This window comes from Ochotona princeps, chromosome 14, assembly GCF_030435755.1.
Source record: "Ochotona princeps isolate mOchPri1 chromosome 14, mOchPri1.hap1, whole genome shotgun sequence".
In the NCBI taxonomy this organism is placed as follows: domain Eukaryota; kingdom Metazoa; phylum Chordata; class Mammalia; order Lagomorpha; family Ochotonidae; genus Ochotona; species Ochotona princeps.
Window position 1 is genome coordinate 25,910,918 of NC_080845.1, and position 15,962 is coordinate 25,926,879.

Sequence of the window (15,962 nt, forward strand, 5' to 3'; positions counted from 1 at the left end):
GACACGAACAGGCACCCATATGAGATCCTGACGTGTTCAAGGCAAAGACTTAAGCCACTAGGCTACCGTGCTAGACCCCTACAAGGCACTCTTGAGAAGCTTAAAGGTATGGATGCTGTGGTTCTCAAATAGGCTCATTTAGAAGAGTCCTGACCCTCTAAGCAGAAGATATGGCTCCCGCGTCACAGAGATTCATAAACTGCTTGGCCTCTCCTCTAGCTTCTTCAGCCCTGACTACTGTCCTAGACTTAGACCCCTAGGGCCATCCATACATGTACCTGATACATTAATATTTGTTTACAGAGAAAACTGGAGTTCTCTCCTAGCAGATATTTCCTCCCTCTGCTAACTGACCAGGGAAAGAAGTGGAGGAGTTACTGGGCTGCGCATTGAAGGCCAAAGATCACACAGGTCCCATCAGGAAGCTTCCACATCCCATTAGTTTTCTGTCTGGTTCATCTTTAATTTGCATTAAAAATCCGAAGAGAATGGTTAAGGCAGCGAGGGGGAGAGGATGAATTTTAATGAAGTCATTTCTGCTCTTGACAACTAGGTCTCATGTCAACACCCCTCTCCCATCTCCATCCCATCCCTTTTCAATTTAAAATGTCGCTGTCTGCTATGCAACCTGATGAAAGTTATGGCAAGGCAAGGAGAGTTAATGACTGTAGATTGCTTTCAATTGAAAACTCATGTATATTGGGAGCCACCTTGACAGCTGAGTGCTTCCCTTGGAATAGCCTAAGTAATTAAATTTAATATATAAGTCAAGCGTAAGGTCAGGTGGAACATATCCAGGTATCACTTTCTGGAATTCTAAAAAAGCGCAAACCTATTTGTGGACCCTTTTATGATGTGCAGTAGAGTGGGGCAAGAAGAGAAAAAAGCCAATCTCAGGGAGGCTTCAAGTTCCTTTTTGACTACCAGGACAAACCCATTCATTTATCCTCCATCATAAGCAAATAGGAATTGAATGCCCATCGCTTCTCGGCCTTTTGGCTAAGATCAAGTGTAGGAATTGAATGTCCAGGGACCAAGTCACGTCACAGGTGCAGCTGATGAATGCTGAACTCCCCATCAGGGAGAGATAAACTTGTAAATAAATCTCGATTCCACATCTCCACAGGGGCATCCAGAGGAGAAGATACAAAGTAGAGTAGTGACACAACAAGGCCAGGAGTCAGTCATGGAAGAATAAGAGGGAATCAGAGCAGGCTTCCTGGAGGAGGAAGGGCTCTCCAGGAGAAGGCACGAAATGACAAGCATTGCAGTTCCACCCTGCCCTCCAAAGACACTACAGCCAATCATGTAACAAATAGACAGGACTCCACGGAGTCATATTAGTGGTACCCACTCCCTCAGGGATTCTAAGGCTGTATGTGGTCATCTTGCTTGGTTCACTTGTTGTGCAGCCACAGCTAGACCCCAGGTAAACCACATGCCTCTGACTTTCCCTGTGTTCTACCGAGAAAGGAAAGGAACCTTTTTCCCGTTTCCACATGGAAGGTGATCTGAAAAAACAAAGCACTGTAGTTCTGGAAATGAACATCCCAAGATTTGACTCCCAGCTCCTTTGCTGCGTGTCAACGCAAGCCTTGTACCTTCTAAAACTTCAGCTCTTCCCCCCCAGAACTGAGGATAACAGCACAGGATGCTTGAAAGTGTGGAATATTTTTAATGAAATAATTTATAGAGAACAAGTCTGGCTTAGTAAATGTCTCCTACCCTTTTCCTGATTGTGGAACTATGCATGAAGAAGTATGTTGTGCATAATAAGCATATATTTTGAATTGCAGTTGGTGTATCTTCCTCTTGGACCCATCTCCAAAAAAAAAAACATGAAAATCTTATCACTATATCTTATAATTTCAGAATAACTACGCTTTTCGCTTATTGCTGATGTCACAGAACTGAAGACTTTTTGAATGGAGGGCATGAGAAATCCCTGATTTTAAACATTCTGTACCTTGAGAATGTTAACTAGCATTTATTTATTGTGTTTTGGCTTTCTTCCAAACCAGCATCTAGGTTTGAGAGGGAAAATATGCTTTATACAAGCCACCAGGCTGCACTTAAAGCAGGTCTTCACAGACACAGCAGTAATTACCATCTTTAAGTATGGTCAGTGGCGTTTCAGTCATGCTGCTGTGTGGGTATGTGGGGATCAACAGTTCTTGCCTTGTTTTACCCTCTCTTCACATCACAAAGTTAGGTCTTCTCCTGTTTTCCCACGGGGCCCTGTAAATAATGGACATGTGAATTCTGATACCAGGACTGCTGGCTGATTTCCGGAAGTATTCCTTTTGCCAGTATCAATAAACAAGAAAGCTGATGTCATGGAATAAAAGTCTTCTGTTTCACATACTAAAGATGTCTGGGCATAGCCTACATACTGTTAGCAGCTCTTCCTTTTCCCCTGGCTAGATTCAACAAACTCATAAATATTTATCAAATGTTATTTTCACTCTGCTCCTAAAAGGTAAGAACAGTGTTCAAACTGATCAGAACAATTGCAAGAGGCAGTCTCGCTTTTGTTTTATTTTTTCAGACTTCCATGCACTGAAATCGGTGGGGGACCAGGTGAAATGGGGTTCCTCCCTGATCTCTGCTGCTTTTGTACAGTGGCCTCCTGGCTCTGAAAATCCCAGCTTGTCAAAAGCATGGAAATGTGTGAAGAGTGCCATCTAGCGGCTCTATTGTGAAGTGAAACAAAACAGCATAAATCCCATATTTTTTGTTCAACACATAACCAAGTGTAAGCATGTGAGAAGTAGCCCTGACCTTTACTCCAAGACTTATGAGAACAGAGTCTTCACGTCCATGCATCTTTGTGTTCATAGAATCTCAGCATGTGTTGGATGGGAAGGCAGCATCATGGAGGAGCCTGGAAGCTCCTTTCCATCACTCAGTTAGCCTCATGACACAGATAAGCACAGGATAGCCAGCCAAGAAAACCAATGTATTCACACTTGGAGACTTACCTTCCCCCTTCATCTATTCATCTGGCCAGGAAGACTAGGCTTCTTGCACGGTTGAATCCTTAGGTCCTAACACCTACCACCTTAGAATGTACTCTGCTTTAAAACCAGAATCTCTGTATGCCATTAGCTGAAATACATCATACTGTAGTAGAGGGAGCCTGAATCAAATAGGATTGGCATCCATTTAAGAAGATAGCTACCACGCAAAGAGAAGACACAGAAATAACGCAGGGAAATGCCATGTGTGATGTGATGATAAAAGCCAAAATTGGATTTATGCAGTTACAAGTCTGGGAATGCAAAAGGTTACCAGCAAACCACAAGGAACTAGAAGGATGCAAAGGAAGATTTCTCACAGTTTTCAGAAGGGGCAGGTCCCTGCTAGGGCTTGAATGCAGAGCTCCAGTCTCTAGAAATGGCAGACAGTAGCATTTCTGTTGCTTGGGCCACCCTGTTGATGGGCTCTGTGATGACAGCCCTTGCAAACTCCTATACCCAGCCCTTTTCCTCTAGTACCTCTTTCATTCCAGCTCAGAGATACATCTGTGGGACTGTGACTGTTTCTCGCTTCACTAGCCCTCCCCAGTGTCAAACTAATCTTTTCCAAATGTAAGTCTGAGTAAGTCATTGCTCCATTAGAATCTGCGTGTTACCCACAAAAGGGAACCCAAATGCGCTAGCTAAACATTCACGACTCCCCTTGGCCTGGTTCATTCTGGCTCACCTTCTGATACTTTGCTCAAATATTTCAACTTGCAGGTGCTCACACCTACCCTCTCATACTTCAGGGACTATCATACTTGTCTACCTTGTCTCAATCAGCATGAAAAACTGCCTAGATAAATAATCATAGAAAGTCTTCTTCCAGTTATTCCCAGCTAGAAGCACTTGCTTCATTCTGAGTCCCCAGAGCTCTTTGGCCTTAGCTTTCTAATAACATTTCTTTCATGTGTTGTGACTTTAACTCTCTAATGCCGTTCCAAATGATAAGGTAATCAGTGGTCCAACTATGGCAGTTTCAGCGTGATGGCCTTAGCTTTTGGATGAGCTAAAGAACACAGAACACGGTCAATAGCATTCTTTTTAAAGATAGGGTGTCTTTGTCCCATTCCATTTTATTTAATTTCTTGGGGTTCCTCCAAGTCCCTTTGAACTATATTGCTAGTGTATTATATTTATTCCTTCTGCTTTTGGAGTAACTGATGTGCTCCTAGTGGAAGAAGACATGGGAAGAAATGTTTAAGTTCAATCATCAGGGGGAAAGGACACATCTAGTTGAGACTGAGTGAGAATGGGGCCTCTGTCACTCAACCATAGAAAGGGTTTCTGTGTTCCCCAGAGTTCTCTGCGTGCACCAAACAGCAAAGATATGCAATTCATGAGATGATGGATTCCGAGTAACAGGGTGAAAGAGGTGTTGCTGGGGTCCGTGTCTTCTTGCAAAAGGCCCTGGGTTCAGCGTTACGTTAGTGGGATGTACTAACATTGCCTGCAGACAATCCATGTAAGATATTCTGTGTGACATCTGGATCATGCCATACAAATGTCTAAGAGGATATCCATCCTGGCTTCCCCTCCAGGAGGATTGGGGCAAATAGATAAATAACATCAATTCTTCAGTGAGTGACCCATTTAACGCTTGAGGCAGGCCTGCCAGGTAAGCATCAGAAAACCCGGGTGGCAGTTCACAACGTTTCTCTACGTGTGTTTATCAAGCAACACTGGACGTCAGGCACTGTGCTATAATACTACAATGGATTAGAAGTAGCCTCTGATCCACTTGGCATTTGCTTTCTCAAGGGTAAAAACAAGCGGTGGGAGAGAAAATGAGAAGGAAAAGCTGATGGGGAGTGCAATGCGGCTTAGAACAGAAACCTATGCGGGGTTTGCTCTTCTTCCTTCTCTTCCTACTCCCCTTCCTCGCTGACCCTGGCCTCCCGTTCCGTGCTGTGGGCTCCACTTGGTGTCTCCAGGACCTCGCGCGCCACGCCCACGTGGTGTCTCACGAGCTCCCACCCTCGCTTCCGCCCACGCTTCGGGGTGGCTCAACCGTCTCAGCGCAGCTGGCAGCTGGCTGGGTCCTCAGTCGCTGCAGGCCCTTGTTGCCCATATCCACAATGGGAAACGAGTCCAGTTACCCAGCAGAGATGTGCTCCCACTTTGACCATGATGAAATCAAAAGGCTGGGCAAAAGGTTTAGAAAGCTGGACCTGGACCAGTCAGGCACTCTGAGCGTGGAGGAGTTCTTGTCCCTGCCCCAGCTGGAGCAGAACCCTTTGGCGAAGCGAGTGATCGATATCTTTGACATAGACGGCAATGGCGAAGTGGACTTTAAGGAATTCATCTTGGGGACCTCCCAGTTCAGCGTCAAAGGTGAGGAGGAGCAGAAGCTGAGGTTTGCTTTCAGCATCTACGACATGGATAAAGATGGCTACATTTCCAACGGAGAGCTCTTCCAGGTGCTGAAGATGATGGTGGGTAACAACCTCAGGGACTGGCACCTGCAGCAGCTGGTGGACAAAACCATCATCACCCTGGATAAGGATGGCGATGGCAAAATATCCTTTGAGGAGTTCAGCGCTGTTGTCAGAGGCCTGGAGTTCCACAAGAAGTTGGTCATTGTCGTGTGAGCCTTTTTACAAAAAGCACCATCCAATAGCTGTAGCCTTCTCTGTCAAGATCTTCACAGGCACCCAACGCTACCTCTCTGGCTGACCTGGAAGTACTTCTGTTTGTGAAGCCACATTTTCTAACACCACTTTAACCTTCAACCCATTGTAAAGGCTTCCTTCAGTGAGTCAGGGTAACATCCCAAGTTGAGGAAGAGCATGATGAATGACTCGTGGGGAAAGAGAAGGAATTGGCTTTTTTTTAGGCCCTGTTTTCTTTGAATTTAGAGACCATAAGAGTCAAGAAGAATTAAAGTTCAAAACAGTAAAAATAGATACCTTTGCCTTTATTTCTAGTGGGATTATACATAGGTGAGGAATTAGCATTGTGTGTTAGGTGAACCGTTTTCATTTGCTTGTGGTGTCCAGCTGCCTTCTGGCAGATTAACCATCACAGCCACTGAGACGAACATTTCTCGTCACTGAACATCTTTTAATCGCCTCTCTCTGGGCAGCAGAAGGCCATATTTCCTCTTCTCAGATTCACTCTTCTTGATGCATCTAAAAACCCCTGAGCATATTTGCTAGGTTGGAGTCCTGTCCAGTCCCTCCTGCTTCATTTGGAACAGAAATTAGCCTCGGCTCTATTAAGAAACGCACGGCCCGAACTGAGTATGCAGCTCAACTCTCAGCCTCAGTAGCAGTGGCTCTCCAAAATTGAGTTCCTGCCCCCAAGAAGTTCAGTAAGGGGACTACCAAATAGGGAGAGGATCTTTCTAGAAAACACTCCCACCTCCAACAATTATCTCACCATAATAGCAAGGGACAAGACAGAATGGAATCAGTCTTCCAACAGGGTGAAGGTGGGAAAGGCCTTTGTGACCTCTCCCCAGGATGTTAAAGCAGTGCAGTTCCTCCAAGATACAGATAGTTCTGAGTGTCTCCACAGTGGCAGTGAATGTTAGCTACATTGACTAAGGTTTGCTTCGAAAATCAGGTATAAGAGCTCCTCTAGTAGAGGAGCTGAGATCTCTCTCAGTCCACAAATCTTTTCCCCTAATGATCCGTTCAGCAAAAATCCCTCACCCTGTAACAAACCTGCACTCACAGATGCACTGTAGTCTATTGGTTTTGAATCAGATCACAAAATCCAACATATGTGTGTATGTTCAACTCAGTTGTCTCATGTTGGAGGCTTCAGATGGTCATGGTAGGAGTAGTGCGTCACAGAACAAAACCTTTTTGCTGGAGTCAATTTACCAGTTCAGATGGCAATGGCTGCACCCCAAATGTCACCAGATTTCTGGGGTCATAAATATGGTTGGCAGTTCTTAGGGTCCAAGCAATGCTGTAAACAGCAGACCAGCACTGGTCTCTTCACACCATTCTGGCCACTTCATGCCAATCCTCTTTCTTGCAGACAATCACTCTGTACGTGAGAGGCTTACAGCTCTCAAAATACCATAACACTGAAGTGTGTTACACTTACCTAGCCAAGAGAAATTATTTTTCTCAGGACAAGGGTGACCCATTTTAAGATTTATTGTTATTATACTTTGAAGGATTTGACAACTGAAGTTGGCTTAAGAAAGGAAGGAAAGAAGGCTAAGAAAAAAAAGTCGTAGATTCAATCATCAGCAAAGCACCCATTTACCAAGGCACCCCGCCGTATTTTTATAGAATAAATTACTTAGTAACCATAAAGAATATACCTTTCCCCTTTATTTCTGTTCAGTCTCAAAAAAAATATACTAAAAATCAGTAAATATCTCAATCCTGTAATGATGTAAGTCATAAATCCATTGCAGGATAATACACTCCAAAGACCCAGACACATCTGATACAGATCCATTTTCAGTTGGGCTGTCAAAGTCACTTCCCTTTGGTTGCATGAGCTCCTTAGCTTCCCTGTGAGTTTCCTCCTAATTAAAGAAAGGGTCCATCCCAGGATTGTCTTAAAGATTCGAACAGAAAAACTATATAAAATACCTAGCATGAAGTATGTTCATTCCACTAATTCCTATTCCTTTCCCTACCCTTTCCACAAGATCAATGTTCAAAGGAGACATAAGGACTACTTGTGGTTTGTGATCCTTTATTAGTGTTTAACCATATCCTCTCAAACATTAGCTGGACATTTGTGTGATGCTAGCTCATAAAGGAACCCAGGAAGACAATGTGAAGTTTCTTCTCACAACCTCATTTATAGTAGGAACAATGAACTTAAAAACTAGAGACGTTTTCAAGAAATTCTCTTATTCTAGCTCAGCCTATTTGACTTTGTGGAGGAAACTTTACATAAGTAAAGTGAGCATATGTCACATTAACCAAGAAGTCCTCTCAGAGACATACATTGTAACATGCACATTAAAAATGGAAATTTTCAAATTATGACCAAGGGATTGAAACGTATTAAATATTCAGATTTAACAAAGGAAAAATATTAGAGCTCCGGGAGTAGCTGAAATCAACAAGCTTATTAGATAATCTGCTAAACACAGCTACCCATGGCTTTATGAAAATGATCTTGAACTGAGAGCTCATGTCATACCTCACCACTGCAAATATTTTAAGTAAATTAGAATACTCTCTCCTTGGGGGTGATAAGGTTAACATTTATTGAGCAACTGTCTCATAACTTTTGTTACAATTTTCGTTGCATCATTTCATTACAACAACACTATGAGGTGCTGATGTCATCTCATCTTTACAGATAATGCCATAGAGAAATCTAGAATCTTCTCCACAATCACATAGCTGGTATGTGGCAAAACAAGGATTTGAACCAGACTTTCTCATCCAAATTCCTGAGTTTCGTTTCTGCCTTACTGCAATCCTCTGCCTTACTGCACTCCTCACATTCTTTAAAGATTTATTATCTTCCTTCTGCTGATTCATTTCTCCAATGCTCAGAACATTCAGGGATGGACCAGGCCAAAGCCAGGGGAAAGGAACTCCATCTCCCACATGAATAGCAGGGGCCTGGGTACTTGGGACATCATCTGCTGCGTGCCCAGGCATATTAGCAGGGAGCTAGATCAGAACCAGAGCAGCCAAGACCCAAACTGGTTCTGCATTATGGGACGCTGGAGTCCCAAGTGGTGGCTTAACGCATGCCACAACACCAGCACCATTTCTCCCATTTTATAATTCCTATTTTACCTACCTACAATTATCTCTGGTAGTCTGTGTAATCCAACCAAGCCTAAAGGTTCAAAATATAAAGGAACTGAGCCCCAAAAAGGTGAATTATTTATCAAGGAGCAATCAATGGTCACACCTTTGATTCTATGCATCAAAATAGTTTAGATACATAACACAAGACCATTTAAGCCATTTTTCAACTTTACTTCGTCTTGAGAAAAAGGTGACAGTGTTTAGATTAAGCTGATAATAGCAACCAATATGCTCAAAAGCCACAGAGATTTGTAACAATACAGCGTTATGAATCCTGTATTAATGGGTTATGTCTGCTCTACACCATATGTTGCAATCCCCAAAGCACTAGACAGTCTTAGAAACAGGAGGAAAAAATGGCCTCAAAACAGTTGGTTTATATTTTGAGACTATCATTCCTTAGAAACATCCTCAAGGAAAACTCTTCCAAAAATTAAATAACAAAAATCAGAAATTATATTCTTACGCTATTGATCTTCTCAGAATATACAGTAAGCAATTAGTCTGGCTATCCTGTTTCATCTATTCTGCATGATTTGAAATGGGAGAACTGGAGAGACAGGGAGGGGGAAATATATGGGGGGGGGACAGGGAGAGAGGAGAGAGAGATCTAAGTCAAAGCTGAGAGCCCAGAACACCATCTGTGCCTCCCACCCGGATGACAGGGACAACCCAAGAATTTGAGCCAACACCTGCTGCCTACCATGGTGTGCCTTCGCAGAAAGCTGGATGGGAAGCAGAGCATCCAGGGATTAAATGAGACCCTCATAAGGGATAAAGTGCCCTAACTGCTATGCAACCACCCACGCCGTGGGTGATTTTTTTAAGACATGTCAGCCCGCAGGCCTTTCCACAGGAATAAGATCTTGAGATAGATTGAACTCATCAGTTCTGTTACATAACATATCTATCTCATGTGGCTGGTGGCTGTAATTTATAAATCATGTTATCACACCCCCTGTTTAAAAAGTTCTTGATCTACAGATGGAAAAACATAACACTAAATAGACATGTGAGCAACAATAAAACTGTATATGGAGAACACAATTTCATATCTCATGAGCCCAATCAGACCACAAATGTTAATGTTTTTGTTTTTTGGTTTTGCACGGTTTATACTCTCATGTGCTTTCTAAAACTGTGCCAACACTTAAAAATCCATGGATTTAAAGTGAAAATTAAAACTATCATACAGGAGTGATGACCACTACAGGATAGAAATGACTCTACGAGTCTCACAATGGACAAAATTCAAAGTCTCAAAGAAGAAGGATTAGTACAGTTTCACTCTTTAGCATGAAAGCTCAGCACAGCACACAAAATGTATACCCCAACACACAATATTTTCTAACAACCAAACAAGAAGTTACTTATAATCACTGAAAGTTCATTGTCCCCCAGTGGAGTGGCATAGTAAATATTATCTGGGATTAAAAATCCTCTTGGGCCCGGCGGTGTGGCCTAGCAGCTAAAGTCCTTGCCTTGAACGTGCCAGAATCCCATATGAGTACCAGTTCTAATCCCTGCAGCCCCACTTCCCATCCAACTCCCTGTTTGTGACATGGGAAAACAGTCGAGGACAGCCCAAAGCCTTGGGACCCTGCACCCATGTGGGAGACCCAGAAGAGCCTCTGACTCCAGGCTTCAGAGAGGCACAGATCCAGCCATTGCAATCACTTGGGGAGTGAATCATCAGATGGGAAGAATTTCCTCTCTGTCTTTCCTGCTCTCTCTATATATCTCACTTTGCAATAAAAATAAATAAATCTTAGAAATATGTATTTTTCTGAACTGCACAGTGAATCTGAGGTAGCAAGTTAAACACCAGTTGCAGCAATAAAATACGGGTGCCTAGAAGAGGAGGCAGCCAAAGAAGGGAAAGAGAGATGGACGATGCCTCAGCAATATGAGCAAGCCTGAGTCAGCCAGCAGCTTCCAGGTTAGGAAAGGCAGAGCTGCCCCAGCCCCAGGGTCTTGGGAGGTGATGGGAGGCTCTGGTTGCTGTCAAAATCCCTTAGTTTATCTGAATGTATGAGCACTGTTAATGGGCCCATGCAGTGTCTCTCTAGATTTTGTAGGTCATCTACTGTTCTATTTCTTCTATTAAGTGAGATCTTTGTCTGTCTTTGATCGTAGACAAAAGGCAGACTATCCAAGCATGCCTCTTCTTTCTCCTTTCTCATGATGGTTGTTAAATCATTCTTTTCCAGAAATCCCTGAGAATGACCCTCACAGTCTTATCTCACTCTCCAGACTAGCAGACTTTCCCCGCCATTCTGCCCCCTGGGAAACGCTGTCCTTGGTACTTCTGAAGCCTATACCTCCTGCAGGCCCACAACGAGTTACCTGTACAAGTACAGTAATGGGACTGCCAATGTCTTTAAAGCTACAATTATTGCAGGCAAAAAAGTAATGAAGGAGGCGAGGGAAAGACAAGAAAATCAGGTCTTAAAAAATTACAGATAGCATGTGTTTCCTTCCTTCGTCCAGTATCTGCAAGTCATTGTGACTTCAGAGGCGCTCTGGTCTTTCTTTTCTTTACCTTTGACTAAAATTATTAGTTATCCCACACTCTCAACTCTCTTACTAAAAAGAAAAAACCTTAAAAAAACTTTTCTTGAATATCAGGATTTGGCTTTACAAACCCAGAGAGATCATGCAACATTTAATGCACTCAGTTACTGAAAAAAAAAAAAACCAAATTGCTTCCTCAGGAAATCGTCATCATTTTTGCTCTGGGAAAGGGGATTTAATGGGAAATCTTGAGAGCAATTGTAATTAAGTTCCTTTTTAGAAACGTACTACATGCAAAAATCATTCACTGAGTGCCTACCACACACCAGGCCTCCAGAGGCACACAGAGACACAGCCTCATCCTGAAAGAGAAACCTGCCTAGAAAAGGCTCTATATATTCATATCAAAAAAAAGACTACATTCACATCTCAGAGCTACAGGTGCTTAATCCTTTAAGGAATATGTCAAATCAGAGTCTTTAGGTGTAAGGAGGAGGTTTTCTTAACCAAGAAAAGTATAAGAATAGTGAGAATTATTTTTTAAATTTGAGGATACTCACCAAGGACTATCAGTACGGGCACCAAGGACTACATCCCAACTGCCAAGGAGACCACAGGGAATTGGAGTGCCTTCAGAGGCCAAGAACCCTGAGGTCATCCACCCCCATTTGGATCTACCACATGGGATGGAAGAAGCCCAAATCCTTCCTTGCAGAATCCAAGGTCATCGGAACAACAGCCAGGAGCCCTGAGTGGTCCGCAGAAACAGAACAGTAAACTTCCTTCGGGACTAGGGAGAGGAGCTTTCTCTGGTCCAACTTTGGATCCCCACCTTTTCTTGCAATGACCATCAGGGCTGCTTCGGAGCCACCCCCCAAAAAAAGAAAAAACAAAAAAATTAGCATAGATCAACAGAGAACAACAAGGAAGGCTTAGAACCAGACAGGAAATGGTCACCGTGGGTTCACACATACCTTACTATGTAGGACACAGAGATTAGTTGCTCCTCATTGGGGTATTGCAGATTTCTCTGCACACCCCTCCTAAAACTGTTCTGCACCTCAATTGTTGACATATGCCTTGTTAGAGTTATAAGCCAGTTTAGACTATCCTAAAATCTGCCAAGTTCATCAAAATTATGCTTCAACACTATGAACTGCTAAACACTAAAATGAAAATAGACACGAGACAGCTGAATAGTACCCTATAGCCATTTTAAGGTGTATAGAAGCCGGTTGTATATAAACTAAAATTGAAATGTCAATGAAGTAGTCTCAGGATGTGGTTAAGAACTTGCATTTTTCAAGATATTGGTTACTCAATACCATGTCAAATAATTCCATAATGTTGTAAATTGTTGTTGATGTTATGTTGTGGCTTTTAATTGTTCGGGATGATATTCTGCCAGCTCGGCCTTCAGACCAGAGATGGTCTCCCCAAGAAACCACTGAATTTATCTGGACAATAAGATGCTGGACTCTATGCTTGGTGTATGTATGCAAAGAAAGAATCTTGACTGAATTTGAACTGTAATACTGCAACAAGGTGGAGGAATCCACAATGGGGGGAGGGTGCAGGGAGGGGTTGGGGAAATCCCAGAGCCTATGAAACTGTGTTACATAACAGAGAGGCAAAAAGATTTCCCATCCACTGAATGTTAGCTAGAGTAAGAGATAATTATTTTACATGGAAAAAATGATAAAGCATTCCCACCTCCTCCAAACCCCTCCATGAATGTAAATAAAACACCCATGAACTTTTAGAGGTGTTTGATACCTAATGCACAATACACTTATTGTTACGTATGACAGTTCATATAGTATTTCTATTAGACATAAAGCATTTAAAATTCTAATTCTTTCATGCTGAATTAGTAAATATTCCTACATGCACTGTATAGGGCACAATATCAGACAAAAACAATGTTTACTCACCATAGTGCAATGATATACATTAATATAAATGAACAATAAAATAAAATGTTAATGAATCATAGCAAATTAAAGCAAAATAAACAATCAAGACAATGTTATGCATTAATGGGAATTAACTCACTGACTGGAGAATTGTGTAAATCAGAGCAATGAGCTGTAGTAAACTTTAAAAAGGCTCCGTTAAGCCATAAATATCTGAGATCTGTCTGTGGCTAAACTCTAGGACAGTCTTCTCTCATGACCCATGAAATAGTTAAAATATGTGACTATAAGCTGTTGGATTTCAGTTGAAGCAATGAGACGGAAAAAAAAGAAATCTCCAAAACTTTTTTGGTTACATTCGTTTTGCTTTCATTTCTACACCTCTTGACAACATGAAACAGCTGTGATTGCATTTCCAAATTTGCTTCTACATACATCACTTGAAGCTGCAATTATCATTTTGTCTGCATCCCCAACATTTATGCTAAAGATTTGACACTGAATATTCATTGCTGTTCTTCTTCCTCTGACCAATGATGAGTGTCAAATTGAACAAGTTCCACTTCATTGGAAAAAAAAATGTTTCACTTGATAATGTGGGGGCAAATGCACATATCTAAAGGATAGCACATTTAAGCAACGTGACCCCAAGGGAAGAACAGTTGATTTACAACTGCAGGTGCCCATCTTATCACTCAGACCCAGACACACAAGTTCAACCTTTCAGTTGCACTCATAGGCAGATGATAATGGATTTTCAATTCAGACGGTGACTTTTGAATACAATTTTTTGAAAGCTGTTTGCAGTGAGTGGAATTCAGGCAGCAAAGGATACCTATAAATGACATTTGTTAGAAAAGTAATTTGGGCCTTGGAATCAGATGACCCTGGACTCACAGCTTGGCTCCTCCAGAAATTAACCTTTCTATTCTGGGATGATGCAGTTAGTCTCTATGAATCTCCATTCTCTCAAATGTGAAATGCAGATCATCGTACTTAACTTGCAGGGTTCAGCATAAGATCATGATATGCATATATAGTGTCTGACAAAAGTATTAAATGTCTCATTTTAAAAACTAATTATTTCTATCAGTCTCTTGATTATGTGGATTTAATTATGAAATTTAAGGAAAAATATATAATACAGACTGAATGCAGCTTATTCACCAGTGAGGCAAACGAAAATGAAACTAATTATTGTTTTAAACATAAAAAACAGAGGAAGAAACCAGACATATAAAAGCAAGATGGATCACTATAATTTATATTTCTTACTCATATGGCAGTGTCTTGCAAGAGAGCAGTGTCCTGGAGCCCAGTGTCACAGTACAGAAGGTAAAGTTGCAATCTGCAGTGCCAGGTTCCACTATAGGCACAAGTTCATGTCCCAACTGCTCTGTTTCCTTTCCAGCTCTCTGACAATGGCTTGGGAAAAGCAATGATAGATGCTCTAAGTGTGTGAGCCCCTGATATCCATGTGGGAGACCTGAATGAAACTCTTGGGTTAGGCCTGGCATTGCCCTTGGCCACTGTGGCCATGTGGAAAGTGAACCTGTGGAAAGCAGATCTCTCTCATTGTCTCTCTGCCTTTCCCTCTCTGGTCCATCCCCTCCTCTTTAAATCTGACTTTCAAATACACAAATCTTTTTTTTTTTTTTTTAAGCAGTGTCCCTATGTTTAGAGTTTTGGTGAATGTTTATGCTTGTGTTAAAATTCAACGTGAATTCTCCTATCTTTATCCATAGCAGTAACTTTTTGTGAATTGAAATATTCAACTAGTGTTATTTTTTTCATAGAAGTAACTTTTTGAGTCTTCCTGTATACATTCCAATAGACTAGGTCAAGGATCCAAGGACTATTTTCAAATTACTTTTGTGCGCTTTTGGAGGTCAAGGTTACACAGTTGTATAGTGATGGCCCATGTACCTGTCTAGCCTTACCACCCCACTGCCACTCTCCACCAAATCCTTTTGTAGAACATTAAGTGTTTGCTTCTTACAGCTGGTTTCTGCCTGCTTTCTCAGTCTGCAGGTTTTCCTATCTTGAGTCTCAGTCTCCTACTGCCAGCAAATGCTCTCAACCCCTGTTCAACTCCCACTCTTTCCTTCTTCAGGGATCCTGATGTGGATCTATGACTCATTGCCATTGTCTGAGGTACTTCCTGGCCAGTTGGCTGCTGCTTCTCAAGGCTCAGGGTAGAGAACTTATCTTAGAATGGAAAGATCATCAGACAAATAAGGCAAAGGGTGGTGTGGGCTACAGAAAGACTTCATGAGTTTGAATCCCAGCTCAAACCCTTGACACCTACATGACTGTGAGCCCGCTATGGAACTTCTGTATTGCTAAGCTGATTCACCTACAAAATGGAGAGTGTCGTCACTTACTTCTTAGGTCCTCATGACAGTAGGCGAGTTACTACATTGATAAATGGCTCAGAACTGCTCTTTACACTTTGGAAATACATATTAAATGTTTGTAATTCTCAGTGGTTGTTAACGTCCAAACCCTCCAACAAGAGAATTCTCAGGCTTCTCAGCATGGCACCCAAGGAGTTGCAGAGGCCACACTTGCAGGGCCATACCTGCTTCATGACAAAACCAGGCAGGTAATTTTTAAAATACAGAAATGCTTTCTGATGTTTCTGATCAAGGTCCCAGCTGATCAAGTTTATGATCAAGGTCCCAGCAGGTTTGCTATCTGGCAATAGTCAGCTGTCTGTTTCCAAGTGACACTTTGTTTTCTTCCACAGGGAACAAACTCTGTGT

The 15,962-nt window shown here is 42.1% G+C and overlaps 2 protein-coding genes across 2 annotated transcripts in view; both read left to right on the top strand.

Moving 5' to 3' along the window:
* GRIN3A (glutamate ionotropic receptor NMDA type subunit 3A) overlaps nucleotides 1-15,962 on the top strand; it is a 157,507-nt gene that overhangs the window by 134,040 nt on the left and 7,505 nt on the right. The gene's annotated exons all lie outside the window — the stretch shown is intronic.
* Nucleotides 4,995-5,903, top strand: PPP3R2 (protein phosphatase 3 regulatory subunit B, beta). The gene has a single exon (XM_004580938.3). It carries the CDS (start codon nucleotides 5,099-5,101, stop codon nucleotides 5,609-5,611), a length of 513 nt encoding a protein of 170 aa, XP_004580995.2. The 5' UTR covers nucleotides 4,995-5,098; the 3' UTR covers nucleotides 5,612-5,903.